The 18,119-nt window shown below is 48.4% G+C and overlaps 1 protein-coding gene across 3 annotated transcripts in view; it reads right to left on the bottom strand.

The window, feature by feature from the left end:
* il17rb (interleukin 17 receptor B) overlaps positions 1–18,119 on the bottom strand; it is a 49,389-nt gene that overhangs the window by 20,632 nt on the left and 10,638 nt on the right. For all 3 annotated transcript variants that reach the window (XM_078414635.1, XM_078414634.1, XM_078414633.1), the window contains exons 4-8: positions 14,594–14,706; positions 11,180–11,306; positions 8,121–8,162; positions 3,706–3,854; positions 780–854 (exon numbers count right to left, since the gene is read on the bottom strand). In XM_078414635.1, coding sequence (XP_078270761.1) covers positions 780–854; positions 3,706–3,854; positions 8,121–8,162; positions 11,180–11,306; positions 14,594–14,706 — 506 coding nt within the window. The remainder of the gene's footprint in view (positions 1–779; positions 855–3,705; positions 3,855–8,120; positions 8,163–11,179; positions 11,307–14,593; positions 14,707–18,119) is intronic.

The raw sequence follows: 18,119 nt of genomic DNA on the forward strand, positions 1-18,119 counted from the left end.
ACTTTGACTCCCACAAAAAGGAGAGGAGCTTCAAGCCAGATGAGCAAGTTGGTGTTCTCAGTCCTCCCAACAAGCCCAGTCGAGACAAATGGGATGTTGGGGAAATAGTGGAAGTGTGTGGAACAAAAAGATACTTAGTGGAAGTTGGAGATAAGATCAAAAGTGTTCATGTGGATCAAATGATTCCAGCCAAAGATGAACCAAAAACTGAGCATGTATTCCTAATCCCTGAGTATTTATCTGAAAGTGAGTTGGAAAAGACCACTGTGGTTGAAACACAAATTTCAGTTAGTACAGACAAATAAACAGGTTCCTCTGGTCAAAGTCAGTGTACTAAAACAGAGCCAAACAAGCCTACAATTGAGTCAACACCTAAACCTGTTACACCTGTTAGACGATCAGGCAGGATTCCTAAATTAAGTAATTAAGTTAGATTTGTAAGTTAGGTAACTCACTGCACAAGTAAAACGAAAATGTGTAGATATGCAAAATAAATATATCTTATGTTTATCATTTAAAATTTCATAAATACAGGATTAATCAGTTTAAATCAAGTATCACAACAACAAAATTGTAACCAAGTACTTAGATTTAATACTTTTTAAAAAAGGAGAGTGGTGTAGCACATTCATGCATGTTTTACATATATGAGTTGTGTTCAATTTAACAGGGAATGCTGGGTAATAAAATGCAGGTGATGCAGGCAACTAACGCGCGAGGCGAGTCTAGTTCTTCATTCTACTGTCCGGAATATAACAACCTTCATCAGTTTTACTTACACCAACACAAATCTTCTCAGAGAGATCGAGTCTGGTGTTCATCATAAATGTAATCGAGATTCTGGATTCATTTGACTGGATGGAAAAAATGATTTAAAATGTTAGATGATGTAATTATTGTCACAATGTAGCACAGTTCTCATTTAAGACTCATTTTTGTCCATTAAGTGTTCATTCAGCTCTGTGGTGCTAATTCAAAGAGGAAAGGGATTGTGTAGGAAGGAGGTGCAGAGGCTGGTTTAAACTGAAGGTAGACACAAAGTGCTGGAGTAACTCAGCGGGATGGGCAGCATCTCTGGACAGAAGGAATGGGTGACGTTTCGGGTCGAGACCCTTCTTCAGACGGAAGGTCACGGGAAAGGGAAACAAGAGATATAGATGGTGATGTAGAGAGATATGAAACAAATGAATAAAAGATCTGCAAAGAAAGGAATTACACTCTTTGCACTTCCCGATCACCCACAGTTTATGACTTCCATCCTTTGTAAAGAAACATGTCTAAACAATCTCCCCAGCAAGACAGCCCAAGCCTCGTGATTCATGATTCATGAGAACTAAATCTGCACTTTCACAAATGCTGCTGGCTGAATGATTGTCTCTGACAAAAATATGTTTCTTGAGAAAAAAATTTGTTTCAACATGTATTCAAAGAGAAAGATAGAGCTGAATTTGAATAACAAAACAGATCAGGTTTCACTGGAGAACATGGATAGGCGATGTTTCAGGTTTGAAAATGGATTACGAAGAAACGTCATCTATCCATGTTCTCCAGAGATACTGCCTGACCCACTGAGTTACTCCAGCACTCTGTGAAACGTCACCTATCCATGTTCTCCAGAGATGCTGAAACGTCTGTGAAACGTCATCTATCCATGTTCTCCACAGATGCTGCCTGACCCGCTGAGTTACTCCAGCACTCTGTGAAACGTCACCTATACATGTTCTCCACAGATGCTGCCTGACCCGCTGAGTTACTCCAGCACTCTGTGAAACGTCACCTATCCATGTTCTCCACAGATGCTGCCTGACCCGCTGAGTTACTCCAGCACTCTGTGAAACGTCACCTATCCATGTTCTCCAGAGATGCTGCCTGACCCGCTGAGTTACTCCAGCACACTGTGTCTTTTTCAGGTAAACCAGCATCTGCAGTTTCTTTGGGTCTAAAATCTTTTGCATTTCTTTTAAACTGTTAAAATGGTTCAATCGGGATTATAAGCATTGGGAAGGTGAACTTATCAATTACAAATTCTGCTCTTAAATGTTTTTTGTTTTGCTTCCGGTCAATGATAAAAGTGTCATTTACAAAGGTCTAAATGGACAGAAAAGACCACTTTTATTCATCCCACAGCAGATTATCCAGGTCAGCACCATTCCTGGGGTGTAAGAAGCCCATGGCCCCATGAATCGGCTTCCCCCAGCCAGTAACACGTATCCCTGGAGAAAAGCAATAGGTGACTATTCGGGTCTTTGTTTTCATTGTTCAATTGTGCTTATTTTTATTTAATTGAAAAGCCTGAACACGTTTAGGGTTATGAGATTTAGATCTTCCAGGTATTCTTCAGGACTGACGTTTCTATTTTTTCTAAATGGATAAGAAAAGTAGCTGCTGTTTGACAAAATGAATGAAGCGTTAACTGGATGACAAGGACACGTGCTTCAAATACCATGGTTCTTTGGTGAGCCATTTTATTAGCAGTAACAAAAGAATAGCAATCACTGACAATGCACCAGCAATTATAATCTTTTAACACTTCAGAAATAGCTCATGATCCACTCAGCTTGTACAAATGTCAGAAGGTTCAGTCCCACAGCTGTGTACATCGCAACTTCCAAAGAAAATCACTGAATAGCCATTGTATTGGCCGAGAGAGACTCCCATTTACAGATATCTCTCTACATCAACGTCTATATCTCTTGTTACAGCACCTATTCCTTTTGTCCACAGATGCTGCCTGACCCGCTGAGTTACTCCAGCACTCTGTGAAACGTCACCTATCCATGTTCTCCACAGATGCTGCCTGACCCGCTGAGTTACTCCAGCACTCTGAATTGTCACCTATCCATGTTCTCCACAGATGCTGCCTGACCCACTGAGTTATTCCAACACTTTGTGTCTTTTTGGGGAGAAACTTTGTCCTTGTTCCAGATTGCCAAGCTACCTTTGTAGATGTACAAGCCACCTGCTCCACTGTGTAATCTCCTCAAGGTATGCCGATTTTGAAGAAGTTCTCATCCTCTCTCCGACGAGAGTTCTGCAACATCGTCTCGCGCTGCTGAAAAATCTCCCCTGACCCTCAGTCTGAAGAAAGGTCTCGACCCGAAACGTCACCCATTCCTTCTCTCCAGAGATGCTGCCTGACCTGTTGAGTTACCCTTGCACTCTGTGAAACGTCACCTATCCATGTTCTCCAGAGATGCTGTCTGACCCGCTGAGTTACTCCAGCACTCTGTGAAACGTCACCCATTCCTTCTCTCCAGAGATGCTGCCTGACCCGCTGAGTTACTCCAGCACTCTGTGTCTACAAGTTGTTTGCTCTTGGATTCAAGGGCAGGATGCCATGGAACTTCACTCAGCTATTGACAGCCATTGATCACCAATCAAGCGTGACAGTCAACTCAGCAGAGGCTGTCTCAGTCCTTCTCAGAAATGGGAGATATAGCGGACTTTTTATTGTCTTTGGAAAGTCCAAAAGGATGAGATGTGAGGCGTTAGATACGACATCTCACCACTTGTTAAGACAGAATATCATTTTAAAGGTACAAAATGTCTAAAACAAAGTAAAAACCAAGGGTGTGAGGAAACCAAGATAAACACAGAGTGAGGAATTGGCACAGATCTGAAGGTTCAAATGACCTTTGATTTTACAGAATGGCAAAACATGGTGAATTCCTCCTATCCATACACAGAATAGGTTAGTTCTCTTACCTGAGAGATTCTGGTTTTATTAAGTATTGAGTTGTCATTGCGCTTGGTCAGTCTCACATCGTATTTTAAAGAGTTTGCACTTGTGGTAAAACTGATCACAACGTTGGTATTGGCTAAACATGCAGATATATTTGACTGCCAGAGGTCATCTATAAAAATATTAAAAAATAATGAGAAAATAGATGAATGTTGTGGGAGCTGATTCCATCTGGATCTCTGTCTAAGTCCCTTGCACTAAACGTTATTCCCTTATCATTTATCTAATGATCAATTGTAATCATGTATTGTCTTTCCGCTGACTGGATACAACGCACCAAAAGCTGTACCTCGATACACGTGACAATAAGCTAAACGGATACTGAAACTGAACTGATAACTGATGTGTTTAGATGAAAACCGTTTCATAAAGAACAGACTGATACAGTTGTTATTGTGGAATCAATTGATTTGATCAACCATCACATGAACTCAACATGCAGTTCATTGCTCTATGAACACAGGATCTCTGCCCACAGACATGACAATGCACAAAGTCCACAGGCAGCACCAGAGGGAGGGATTGAACCGGTCCTGAGCCAGCAGTTTCCTCATTCCACGGTGCCGCTGAGTCATGGTGAAACTGTATAACATATTAGCTCAGCCACAACTGGGCTTTAGAGAAGCTATGATGGGGTTGAAGAATGAGTGGAAGAGATTTACAAAAACCATTCCAGGGGCTGAGGGACTTTAGCAACGTGGACAGACTGGAGAGGCTGGGAGATCTGATGGAGGTATGATGGAGATCATGAGGGGACAAATGGGTGGAGTGGGAGAGGATGTGGGGAGGGAGGGGGAATGGAGAACCAGAGGCATGGACTGAAAGTTATCTGACAAAAGAATCAAAAATGACAGAACGATGAGTTTTCTTTAAAATAAACCAAATGGGTCGAGTGTAGAACCACATTCTGAACACCACGATGGAATCTTTGGCCAAGTATCTAAATGGTGGGAATCAGCAGGACAAAGGGAGGTGGGCTGCAGCCACACTTGTGCATGGACACGACATGGGACCAGTCCTCGCCATCATGTACACAGTTGCAGGAACGGGTGCGGGGATTGGCTGCAGAATATAAATTAGTTCATTAGTAAATTAGCTAATGAGTAAATTAATTAATTGACTAGCAAATAAAAATAGGGCTCGCTCTCGGAGAGTGACCTGTTGAGGTGAGGTGCCTTGGGAGGTAAAGTGGAAGTCTTTGGCTCAAGAGTCTTCGGCGAGGGGGCTACATTTTTTCGGTTGTGTGTTTAATTTAATTTAGATATTTAAACTTATTGGCGTGATGGCAGGAATATTACTGCGATGCGTTTGTTGTAGGATGTGGGAAGTCAGGGGCACGGCTGGTGTCACTGACCACTACACCTGTGGGAACTGTGTCCAGGTGCAGCTCCTCAAAGATCAAGTTAGAGAACTGGAGCAGCAGCTGGATGACCTGCAGTCCATCCGGGAAGACGAAAGCTTCCTGGACAGGAACTACAGTCAGGTCGTCACTCCAAGAGAACAAGAGGTGAGACAGAAAGAAAGGGGATGAAAAGAGTGCAGGAGGCCTCGGTGGAAGTACCTGTTAAACAGGTACACCCTCTTGGGAGCTGTCGGGGCAGATCACGTTTCCAATCCGAGCGGCGGACGGGTCTGTGACTTGAATCCTGCCGCTGCGACTGGACCGGCACCAGGCAGAGCTACAGTGGTGAGTGGTCTGTCCCGACAGCCCGAGTAGCGGACAGGTCTGTGACTTGAATCCTGCCGCTGCGACTGGACCGGCACCAGGCAGAGATACAGTGGTGGGTGGTCTGTCCAGACAGCCCGAGCAGCAGACAGGTCTGTGACTTGAATCCTGCCGCTGCGACTGGACCGGCACCAGGCAGAGATACAGTGGTGAGTGGTCTGTCCCGACAGCTCGAGCAGCGGACAGGTCTGTGACTCCAAACTGAGACGAGGAAACACTTCTTCACCCAGAGAGTTGTGAATCTGTGAAATTCTCTGCCACAGAAGGCAGTGGAGGCCAATTCACTGGATGTTCTCAAGAGGGAGTTAGATTTAGCTCTTGAGGCTAAAAGAATTAAGGGATATGGAGAGAAAGCAGGAACGGGGTATTGAATTTAGATGATCATCTATGATCATATTGAATGGCGGTGCTGGCTGAATGACCTACTCCTGCACCTATTTTTCTATGTTTCTATACACTGTGGTTTGTTGATCAATGTCACAAACCTCTCTGGATCAGGACTGACCGTGTGATTTCACCCTGTTTTATTATGCTGATGTCCATGAATTATTTTGAAAGACAATGTCACCTTACATCGATTATAAAATCGTCACGGAAACCACTATCAATGTTGTAACATCCTTTGATTTCCATCACTGCGAGGAATTCCCAGCAGTACATAGGAAGAACATAGTGGGAGGAGTGGGCCACTGCCCCACTGGCCTGCCCCACTGCCCCACTGGCCTGCCCCACTGCCCCACTGGCCTGCCCCACTGCCCCTCTGGCCTGCCCCACTGCCCCTCTGGCCTGCCCCACTGCCCCTCTGGCCTGCCCCACTGCCCCTCTGGCCTGCCCCACTGCCCCTCTGGCCTGCCCCACTGCCCCTCTGGCCTGCCCCACTGCCCCACTGCCCCTCTGGCCTGCCCCACTGCCCCTCTGGCCTGCCCCTCTGGCCTGCCTCACTGCCCCTCTGGCCTGCCCCACTGCCCCTCTGGCCTGCCCCACTGCCCCTCTGGCCTGCCCCACTGCCCCTCTGGCCTGCCCCACTGCCCCTCTGGCCTGCCCCACTGCCCCTCTGGCCTGCCCCACTGCCCCACTGGCCTGCCCCTCTGGCCTGCCTCACTGCCCCTCTGGCCTGCCCCACTGCCCCTCTGGCCTGCCCCACTGCCCCTCTGGCCTGCCCCACTGCCCCTCTGGCCTGCCCCACTGCCCCACTGGCCTGCCCCACCATTCCATACAACCATGACTGATCTGCACTGGCCTCAAATTCTCCTCCCTGCCTGTTCCCACAACCCTCAATTCTTCCATCTCTTAAATATTCATCTATCCCCACCTCGGCGTGATATTTGACTCTGCATTAAAATTTGATAAGCAAGTCAACGCTGTGGTAAAAGCCAGCTTCTTCCAACTTCGAACCATAGCTAAAATCAAACCTTTCCTCAAATTCGACGACACAGAAAAAATCATTCACGCTTTCATTTCCTCCCGCCTAGACTACTGCAACTCCCTATACACTGGGATCAGCCAATCATCCCTGTCCCGCCTGCAACTGGTCCAAAACGCCGCAGCGAGACTCCTGACGGGTACCCGTAAAAGGGACCACATCACCCCGATTCTGGCCTCTCTCCACTGGCTCCCTGTACGGTACAGAATCAACTTCAAGCTCCTCCTATTCACGTATAAAGCCCTAAATGGACACTCCCCCCCCTACATCAAAAATCTTCTAACCCCCCTCTCTAACTCCAGGTCCCTCAGATCGGCCGACTTGGGGCTATTCACTATCCCGCGGTCTAGGCTTAAACTCAGGGGTGACCGCGCTTTTGCGGTTGCAGCTCCTAGACTGTGGAACAGCATCCCTCTCCCCATCAGAACTGCCCCCTCCATTGACTCCTTTAAGTCCAGGCTCAAAACATATTTCCACTCCCTAGCGTTTGAGGCTCATTGAGGAGGCGCTGTGAACTGTTTGCGTGCTACTGTATGTTTTCATTTTTTTTTCTATTGGAACCTAATCAGATGTACAGCACTTTGGTCAATGTGGGTTGTTTTTAAATGTGCTATACAAATAAAATTGACTTGACTTGACTTGACTTGACTTAAATATAATGAATATTCTGGCCTCCACCACCCTCGGGGCAGAGAAGACCACAGATTCACCATCCTCTGAACATCTGATCACCTCTGATCTAAATGTCCGGTCTCTTATTTATAAGCGAGTGCCCTTGTTCATGATTTTTTCACTGGTGGAAACATCTCAACACCTACTCTGTCAAACCCTTTAGGCTCTTACATGTTTGAATAAGGTCACCCTCATTCTTAACTCCAAAGGACAGATGCAGTACGTCCTCACTCATACGGCAACCCTCTCATCCTAGGAATCAATGTGGGGAATCTCTTTTGCACTCCAATGCTACAGTATCTGTATTTAGGCAGGGGCTAAAACTGTGTATGGTGCTTCATTAGTGGCCTCACCAACACCCTGTACAGCCGCCACTAAACATCCCCATTAGACTCCAGTTCCTTTGTGGTGAAGTCCAACATGCTGTTTACCATCTGCCCTGGTGATGGACCTGTGTACAGTGCAGACATGTCTCTATCATACATTGAACACTGTGCTTCTGTATCTCAAGAATCTGCATTTTATATAATTTAATATCTATTTCCACAGTTGCTTACCTTCACATAATTTGTGATTTCGCATTGTCGCATCATCACAACCTAACAAAAAACACAGTCAGTTTCACATTTATTATGTAAAGTTTTGTTCATTATGAACAACATTAATAATGCAGAAGTTGCAGGATCAATTTATCCCAAAGAGGAGGAAAGATTCTAAGGGGAGTAAGAGGCACCTGTGGCTGACAAGGGAAGTCAAGGACAACATAAAAGTAAAAGAAAAGGAATATAACATAGCAAAGACGAGTGGGAAGCCAGAGGATTGGGACTCTTTTAAAGAGCAACAGAAGATAACTAAAAAGGCAATACGGGGAGGTACGAGGGTAAACTAGCCAATAATATAAAGGATAGTAAATTCACTGGATGAATTTAAAAGAGAGTTAGATAGAGCTCTAGGGGCTAGTGGAATTGGAGGTAGGGTACTGACATCGATAGAAAATTGGTTGACAGACAGAAAGCAAAGAGTGGGGATAAATGAGTCCCTTTCAGAATGGCAGGCAGTAACTAGTGGGGTACCGCAAGGCTCGGTGCTGGGACCGCAGCTATTTACAATATACTTTAATGACTTGGATGAAGGGATTAAAAGTACCATTAGCAAATTTACAGATGATACAAAGCTGGGTGGTAGTGTGAACTGTGAGGAAGATGCTATGAGGTTGCAGGGTGACTTGGACAGGTTGTGTGAGTGGGCGGATGCATGGCAGATGCAGTTTAATGTGGATAAGTGTGAGGTTATCCACTTTGGTGGTAAGAATAGGAAGGCAGAGTATTATCTGAATGCTGTCAAGTTAGGAAAAGGGGACGTACAACGAGATCTGGGTGTCCTAGTGCATCAGTCACTGAAAGGAAGCATGCAGGTACAGCAGGCAGTGAAGAAAGCCAATGGAATGTTGGCCTTCATAACAAGAGGAGTTGAGTATAGGAGCAAAGAGGTCCTTCTGCAGTTGTACAGGGCCCTAGTGAGACCGCACCTGGAGTACCATGTGCAGTTTTGGTCTCCAAATGTGAGGAAGGATATTTTTGCTATTGAGTGCGTGCAGCGTAGGTTTACTAGGTTAATTCCCGGAATGGCGGGACTGTCATATGTTGAAAGACTGGAGCGACTAGGCTTGTATACACTGGAATTTAGAAGGATGAGAGATCTTATCGAAACGTATAAGATTATTAAGGGGTTGGACACTTTAGAGGCAGGAAACATGTTCCCAATGTTGGGGGAGTCCAGAACAAGGGGCCACAGTTTAAGAATAAGGGGTAGGCCATTTAGAACTGAGATGAGGAAAAACGTTTTCAGTCAGAGAGTTGTGAATCTGTGGAATTCTCTGCCCCAGAAGTGAGTGGAGGCCAATTCTCTGAATGCATTCAAGAGAGAGCTAGATAGAGCTCTTAAGGGTAGCGGAGTCAGGAGGTATGGGGAGAAGGCAAGAACGGGGTACTGATTGAGAATGATCAGCCATGATCACATTGAATGGTGGTGCTGGCTCGAAGAGCCGAATGGCCTCTTCCTGCACCTATTGTCTATTACATAGTCATTTATGAATTCATGAATTTATGAATGTATTTTGATTCAGCAGTCATGGAGTCAAGCTGCGTTTAATCTACACAAGTATTTGATCAAACCAGTCATTCAGCTCAGTACTTCAGCGCAGCATAGCTACGCTGCCCATCAATACCCATCAATACTAATCAACAGCCATCAATATGTGTTGGAAAGATGCTGGTTTAAATCGAAGGTAGACACAAATTGCTGGAGTAACTCAGCGGGACAGGCAGCATCTCTGGAGCGATGGAATGGGTGACGTTTCGGATCGAGACCCTTTTTCAGACTGATGTCACGGCAGTGGGAGGTACAGAGATAAAATGTAGTCGGAGATAGTAAAACTGGTGGGAGAACTGGGAAGGGGGAGGGGATGGAGAGAGAGGGAAAGCAAGGGCTACTTGAAGTTAGAGAAGTCAATGTTCATACTGCTGGGGTGTAAGCTGCCCTAGCGAAATATGAGGTGCTGTTGCTCCAATATTTCCAAATACTCATCAATACCTATCGATACCTATCGATATCCATCAAGTATCTATCAATACCTATGATTGAGAGTGATCAGCCATGATCGCATTGAATGGCGGTGCTGGCTCGAAGGGCTGAATGGCCTACTCCTGCACCTATTGTCTATTGTCTATTGTCTATTGTCTAATACCCATCAATATTCATCGTATCTATCAATACCCATCAATATCTATCGATACCCATCAATATTAATCAAGTATCTATCAATACCTATTGATACCCATCAATATTAATCAACTATCTATCAATACTCTTGGCATTGTGCAGTGCTCAGTATTAGCTTTCTATGCCACGGTGTTTCAGCTGCTCATTCAAACACCTGTGAACTGTTGAGACGACCGTCCTCCACAACCCCCTCAGGTATTATTTCAACGTTCCACCCACCTTCCTGGTAAAAGAATCTTCCACAAATGCCCTGTGATTCTCAGGAACCGGGTTAACCTGCATTTGGCAAGGCAGGGACTAATCAATGGAGACACAAGAAGCTGCAGATGCTGAAGTCTCGAATTAAACACAGTGCTGGAGGTACTCAGCGGGTCAGCCAGCATCTGTGGTGGGAAATGGCGGGGCCCCGACCTGAAACATTATCTGTCCATTTCTCTCCACGGATGCTGCCTGACCCGCTGAGTGCCTCTAGCACTTTGTGTTTTACTCAGGAGCAATCAATGGCGGCAGCATGGTGCTGTGAGTGGGAGCTTCTCTCTGAAGCAGTTACCTGTGGTCGGGCACAAATGGAGTTCTGAGCAGAATACAATCGCATTTCACACAGAGGGTGCAGAGGAGATTTACCAAGATATTGAGTATTTCAGTTCAGCACAAGGACTGGAGATGTTGCAATGGTTTTCCTTGGTACAGAGCAGGAACCAGTGGTACAGAGCAGGAACCAGTGGTACAGTGATGTGGGATTACAAAACTAGGGGGGCACAGATATGGTCAATTAGCAGCATAGATAAACAAGTGACCTTACACATCAGATAGAGAACAAATATAGTACACTGACCTGGAGTCACCAATTCTGCAGATTGTTTAGGTACGTCTTCCTTAATGTTTGCTGTTGGAATGTTGTAACCACTTACTTTGTAGAAGGTTTTTGGATCAACAGGATAATCCATGTAATGGAAATGCCACTTGAAAAAGTAATAAGATATTTTAGTTTAGTTTCGAGATACAGCGCATAAACAGGCCCTTCGACCCACCGAATCCTCCCGGACCAATGAACCCCACACATTAACACTACCCTACACACACTAGGGACAATTTACAGAAGCCAATTAACCTACAAATCTGAAGAAGGGTCTCGACACGAAACGTCCCTCATTCCTTCTCTCCAGAGATGCTGCCTGACCCGCTGAGTTACTCCTGCATTTTGTGTCGACCTTCGATTTAAATCAGCATCTGCAGTTCTTTCCTACACAACCTACAAATCTGCATGTCTTTGGAGGGTGTGAGGAAACCGGAACACCCAGAGAAACGCATGTGGTCACAGGGAGAAGGTTCAAACTCCATACAGACAACACTCGAGGTCAGGATTGAGGATAACACCCGAGGTCAGGATAAGCGGAAGTGGCGGTGCCTAACGGCTGTGGCTCGCTAGCAGTCTGTTCGTCTTTTTTCCTTTTTTTGTTGTTGTGTGTCGGTGTTGGGATGGTTTTTGTTTTTTTTTGGTTGTGTATGTGTGGGGGGTGGTGGTGTGGGTGGGGGGATGGTGGTGTGGGTGGGGGGTGGGGGAAACCTTTCTCTTTTAGGTCTCTTCCTCACGGCGCGGGGTGCGGCTCGGCCGCGGGGCCTTCCATCGCCCGGCGCGGCTCGGCCGCTGGACTTAACAGTGCCCGGTGCGGCTTGGCCGCGGGGCCTTCCATCGCCTGGTGCAGCTCGGCCGCGGGGCCTTCCATCGCCCGGCGCGGCTCGGCCGCTGGACTTAACATCGCCCGGTGCGGCTCGGCCGCTGGACTTAACAGTGCCCGGTGCGGCTTGGCCGCGGGGCCTTCCATCGCCTGGTGCGGCTCGGCTGCGGGGCCTTACATCGCTGGTGCGGCTCGGCCGCTGGACTTAACAGTACCCGGTGCGGCTCGGCCGCGGGGCCTAACATCGCCCGGCGCGGCTCGGCCGCGGGACTTTTCATCGCTGGTGCGGCTCGGCCGCTGGACTTAACATCGCCCGGTGCGGCTTGGCCGCGGGGCCTTCCATCGCCCGGTGCGGCTCGGCCGCGGGACCTAACATCGCCCGGCGCGGCTCGGCCGCGGGACTTAGCTGCGCACGGCTCGGTCGCGGGGCCTTCCATCGCCCGGCTCGGCCGCGGGCTGTTTCAGCGCCCGGTGCGGCTCGGCCGCGGGGACTCCCATCCCCTTGCGGGGACTGTGCGGGTCGGTCGGGGACGAGCTGTCTGTCCGTGGGCGTGGGGAAGAGAGTGGAAGTTTTGTTGCCTCCATCACAGTGAGGGGGTGTTTGGAGTCACTGTGATGGACGTTTGTGTTGGGGTCATGTGTCTTGTGTTCTTTTTTTTGTGTGACTGCTATGTAGTTTCGTTCGGTACCTTGGTACCGAATGACAAATAAAGCTCTGTTGAACTGTTGAACTGTTGAACCCGGGTCTCTGGCGCTGTGAGGCAGCAGCTCTCAGACACCTCTTCCTACTTATCCTTGGACCATGACCCTACCGACAAACACCAAATCTTTAGCATCAGCACCATCACTGACCTCACCATTTCCGGTGATCTACCCTCCAATGCCTCCAAACTCATAGTTCCCCAGCCCCGCATGGCCCGATTCTACCTCCTACCTAAAATCCATAAACAGAACTGTCCCGGCAGACCCATTGTCTCTGCCTGCTCATGTCCCACCGAACTTATTTCCACCTACCTCGACTCCATCCTATCGCCCCTGGTCAAATCCTCCCCACCTACGTCCAAGACACACTCACCATCTCCTCGATAACTTCCGGTTTCCAGGCCCCCACTCCCTCATCTTTACCATGGATGTCCAGTCACTCTACACTTCCATCCCCCACAAGGATGGTCTCGAAGCCCTCCGTTTCTTCCTCGACCGTAGAACCGGCCAATCCCCATCTACTAACACTCTACTCCGCCTAGCAGAGCTGGTTCTTACCCTCAACAACTTCTCCTTTGATTCCTCCCACTTCCTCCAAACCAGAGGCGTTGCTATGGGCACTCGCTTGGGCCCTAGCTATGCCTGCCTCTTTGTCGGGTACGTCGAACAATCCCTGTTCCAGACGTACACTGGCCCCATCCCCGAACTCTACCTCCGCTACATCGACAACTGCATTGGTGCTACCTCTTGTACCCATGCAGAACTCACTGACTTCATACATTTCACCACCAATTTCCATCCTGCCCTTAAATGTACTTGGACTATCTCCGACATCTCCCTCCCGTTTCTGGACCTCACCATCTCCATCACAGGAGACAGACTAGTGACTGACATCTACTATAAATCCACTGACTCCTACAGCTATCTGGACTACACTTCTTCCCACCCTGACTCCTGCAAAAAGTCTATCCCCTACTCCCAATTCCTCCGTCTACGCCGCATCTGCGCCCGGGATGAGGTGTTTCACACTAGGGCATCAGAGATGTCCTCATTCTTCAGGAAACGGGGCTTCCCCTCTCCCATTATAGTTGAGGCTCTCACTAGGGTCTCTTCTACATCCCGCAGCTCCGCTCTTGCTCCCCCTCCCCCCACTCGTAACAAGGACAGAATCACCCTCGTTCTCACCTTCCATCCCATCAGCCAGCGTATCCAACATATCATCCACCAACATTTCTGTCACCTACAATGGGACCCCACCACTGGCCACATCTTCCCATCCCCTCCCCTCTCTGCGTTCCGCAGAGACCGTTCCCTCCATAACTCCCTGGTCCACTCGTCCCTTCCTACCCAAACCACTCCCTCCCCGGGCACTTTTCCCAGCAACCGCACGAGATGCAACACCTGTCCCTTTACCTCCCCCCTCAACTACATCCAAGGACCCAAACAGTCTTTCCAGGTGAGACAAAGGTTCACCTGCACCTCCTTCAACCTCATCTATTGCATCTGCTGCTCTAGATGTCAACTTCTTTACATCGGCGAAACCAAACGCAGGCTCGGCGATCGCTTCGCTCAACACCTTCGCTCAATCCACCTAAACCAACCTGATCTCCAGGTGGCTGAGCATTTCAACTCCCCCTCCCACTCCCAGTCTGACCTTTCTGTCATGGGCCTCCCCCAGTGCCATAGTGAGGCCCACCAGAATTTGGAGGAACAGCACCTCATATTTCGTCTGGGCAGCTTGCAGCCCAGTGGTATGAACATCGACTTCTCCAACTTTAGATAGTTCCTCTGTCCCTCTCTTCCCCTCCCCCTTCCCAGATCTCCCACTGTCTTCCTGTCTCCAGAAGAAGAAAATATGTGCAACTAACCCGCCTCTTTTGGGGATTGCGAATACTTGTGAACGATTCATCATAATTACACCGAAGACAGAATGGGATGGTTTCAATGCAGATCCTTGTTGCTTCAAGTACTCGAATGCTTCCTGGAAAAACAAGTTTGTTTAGAATATTTGATAAACTGGACACTTTGAGGATGTAACTAGGAAAATGGACAAGGGAGAGCCAGTGGGTGCAGTGTACCTGGACTTTCAGAAAGCCTTTGATAAGGTCCCACATAGGAGATAAGTGGGCAAAATTAGAACACATGGAATTGGGGGTAGGGTACTGACATGGATAGAAAATTGGTAACAAAGAGTAGGAATAAACGGGTCCCTGTCAGAATGGCAGGCAGTGGCGAGTGGAGTGCCGTAAAGCCCGGTGCTGGGACCGCAGCTGTTTACAATATACATTAATGATTTAGATGAAAGGATTAAAAGTAACATTAGCAAATTTGCAGATGACACAAAGCTGGGTGGTAGTGTGAACTGGGAGGGGGAGTTGAAGTGCTCAGCCACCGGGAGATCAGGTTGGTTAAGGCAGACTGACCGAAGGTGTTGAGCGAAGCGATCGCCGATGCTATGAGGTTGCAGGGTGACTTGGATAGATTGCGTGAATGGGCAGATGCATGGCAGATGCAGTTTAATGTGGATACATGTGAGGTTATCCACTTTGGTGGCAGGAACAGGAAGGCAGATTATTATCTGAATGGTGACAATTTAGGAAAAGAGGTAGTACAACCAGATCTGAGTGTCCTTGTGCATCAGTCACTGAAAGTAAGCATGCAGGTACAGCAGGCAGTGAAGAAAGCTAATGGCATGTTGGCCTTCATAACAAGAGGAGTTGAGAATAGGAGCAAAGAGGTCCTTCTGCAGTTGTACAGGGCCCTAGTGTCGTATGTTGAAAGAATGGAGCGACTAGGCTTGTATACACTGGAATTTAGAAGGATGAGAGGGAATCTTAATGAAACATACTGTATAAGATTATTAAGGGATTGGACACGCTAGAGGCAGGAAACATGTTCCCGATGTTGGGGGAGTCCAGAACCAGGGGCCACAGTTTAAGAATAAGGGGGGGGGGACATTTAGAACAGAGATGAGGAAAAACGTTTTCACCCAGACAGTCGTGAATGTTATGCTCTGGGGCACACAGGAACTGGACTCAAACGCACGACTCACACACAAGAGTCAATTTGGAGAAAATAAAGGCGTTCTTTAATTTTCACATTAAAGGACACTGCGATTCGAACCAAAAACTCTAAACTTACTCAGCTACAAAAACATTAGTTACAAAAATTACTTACTAGCTATACTACGACCGAGAGCACATGAATGAGAGCACATGAATCACAATATGAACTGGCACAGGACAAAGGGAGGCGTGGACTATATATACATGAGGTAAGGGCACACAGGTGGAAACAATCAAGGCGGGGCTGACAATTACAATGGCAGGAAGTCAAGGGACCTGAAATGAGAATCTAAACACAGAACATGACACAAGACTAACAGATATGATGGGACATTACAGTACCCCCCTCTTTAGGACCGACTCCTGACGGTCCAGGCTGGTCAGGATGAGTCTTGTCAAAGTCCTTGATCAAAGTTTTGTCCAAAATGAAGCTGGCAGGAATCCAGCACCTCTCCTCAGGACCGTAGCCTTCCCAGTCGACCAGAAACTGGCGACCGCGACCTCTCTTGCGGAGTGCAAGAAGTGCCTTAACTGTGTAGACCGGACCACCGTCGACGAGCCGGGGGGGTGGAGGGGGCTTGGAGGCGGGCACGAGTGCACTTTCCTTGACCGGTTTTATTTTGCTGACGTGGAATGTAGGGTGAACCCTTAATGACCTGGGGAGTCGTAGATGGACCGAAACAGGGTTAATGACTTTCGAAATGGGAAATGGACCCACGAACCTTGGAGCCAGCTTTCTGGCGTGGACGTGAAGTGGCAAGTCCTTTGTAGACAGCCATACCTTCTGGCCTGGGCGATAATGCGGAGCGGATCTGCGGTGGCGGTCGGCTGCCGCTTTCATCTGGGACTGACCCCGGAGTAGAACCCTCCGAGCTCCGTCCCAGATTCGGCGACAGCGTCGGATCATGGCGTGGGCAGAAGGCACCGTCACCTCACCCTCATAAGCCGAGAACAAGGGGGGCTGATAGCCGTAGGCACACTGGAAGGGTGTGAGTCCCGTGGCAGCCATAGGAAGCGTGTTGCGTGCGTACTCGACCCAGATGAGATGGTCGCTCCAGGTGGTCTGGTTCTGCGCGATCAGACAGCGCAAGCAGGTCTCGAGCTCCTGGTTCATCCGCTCAGTCTGGCCATTGGATTGCGGATGGTAACCAGAAGACAGGCTGACGGTGGCACCTATGAGGGAACAAAACTCACTCCAAAACTTGGACACAAACTGAGGACCTCGGTCCGAGACAATGTCTGTAGGGAAACCATGGATACGGAAAACGTGAGACATCATTACCTCTGCCGTCTCTTTGGCAGAGGGGAGCTTGGCCACAGCGATAAAATGTACCATCTTTGAAAATCGGTCTACCACCGTCAGGACAGTTGTGTTACCTTTGGAGGCCGGCAACCCAGTAACAAAGTCAATGGAGATGTGGGACCAGGGCCTCTGAGGGACTGAAAGTGGGTGCAGCAGGCCCGCTTGGGCTTGTCTGGAGGGCTTGCTCCTTGCACAGACAGGGCAGGCGGCCACATATTCAGCTACATCCTTCTCAAGTGAAGGCCACCAAAAACGCTGTTTAACCACAAAAACAGTTCTCTTGGCACCTGGATGGCATGTGAGCAGGGACGTGTGAGCCCAGTGGATTACCTGGGGGCGCAATGTCACAGGAACAAACAAACAGTTAGTAGGACAGCCACTCGGTGCTGGAGTCTCATCATTAGCCTGCTTCACATCTGTTTCGATCTGCCAAGACACCGCTCCTACCACACGGTTAAGTGGCAGGATGGGTTCGGGTTCTCTGGTATCAGGTTCAGGGTCATAAAGTCGGGACAGGGCGTCTGGTTTTGTGTTCTGGGAACCGGGCCTGTAAGACAGAGAAAAGTTGAACCTACTAAAAAACAGAGTCCATCTGGCCTGACGTGAGTTGAGTCTCTTGGCTTTACGGATGTATTCCAGATTCTTGTGATCTGTCCATACCAGAAAAGGCTGCTCGGCCCCCTCCAGCCAGTGCCTCCACTCCCCCAATGCGGCTCTGACCGCCAGCAGTTCTTTGTTTCCGACATCGTAATTTTTTTCTGCGGGGGTCAACTTACGTGACAGGTAGGCGCAGGGATGAATCCGGTTGTCCTTCTCCGCTCTCTGGGAAAGTACCGCCCCAATCCCCTCGTTGGAGGCATCCACCTCCACAATGAACTGTCTCTGGGGATCTGGGATGGTCAGAACAGGAGCGTTGGTGAACAATGTTTTGAGGCGCTGGAAGGCGGCTTCGGCCTGAGGATTCCACTGGAACTGGGTCTTGGAAGACGTGAGAGAGTGCAGAGGAGCAGCAACAGCACTGAAGTC

Source organism: Rhinoraja longicauda, chromosome 17, assembly GCF_053455715.1.
Source record: "Rhinoraja longicauda isolate Sanriku21f chromosome 17, sRhiLon1.1, whole genome shotgun sequence".
Taxonomy (NCBI): Eukaryota; Metazoa; Chordata; class Chondrichthyes; order Rajiformes; family Arhynchobatidae; genus Rhinoraja; species Rhinoraja longicauda.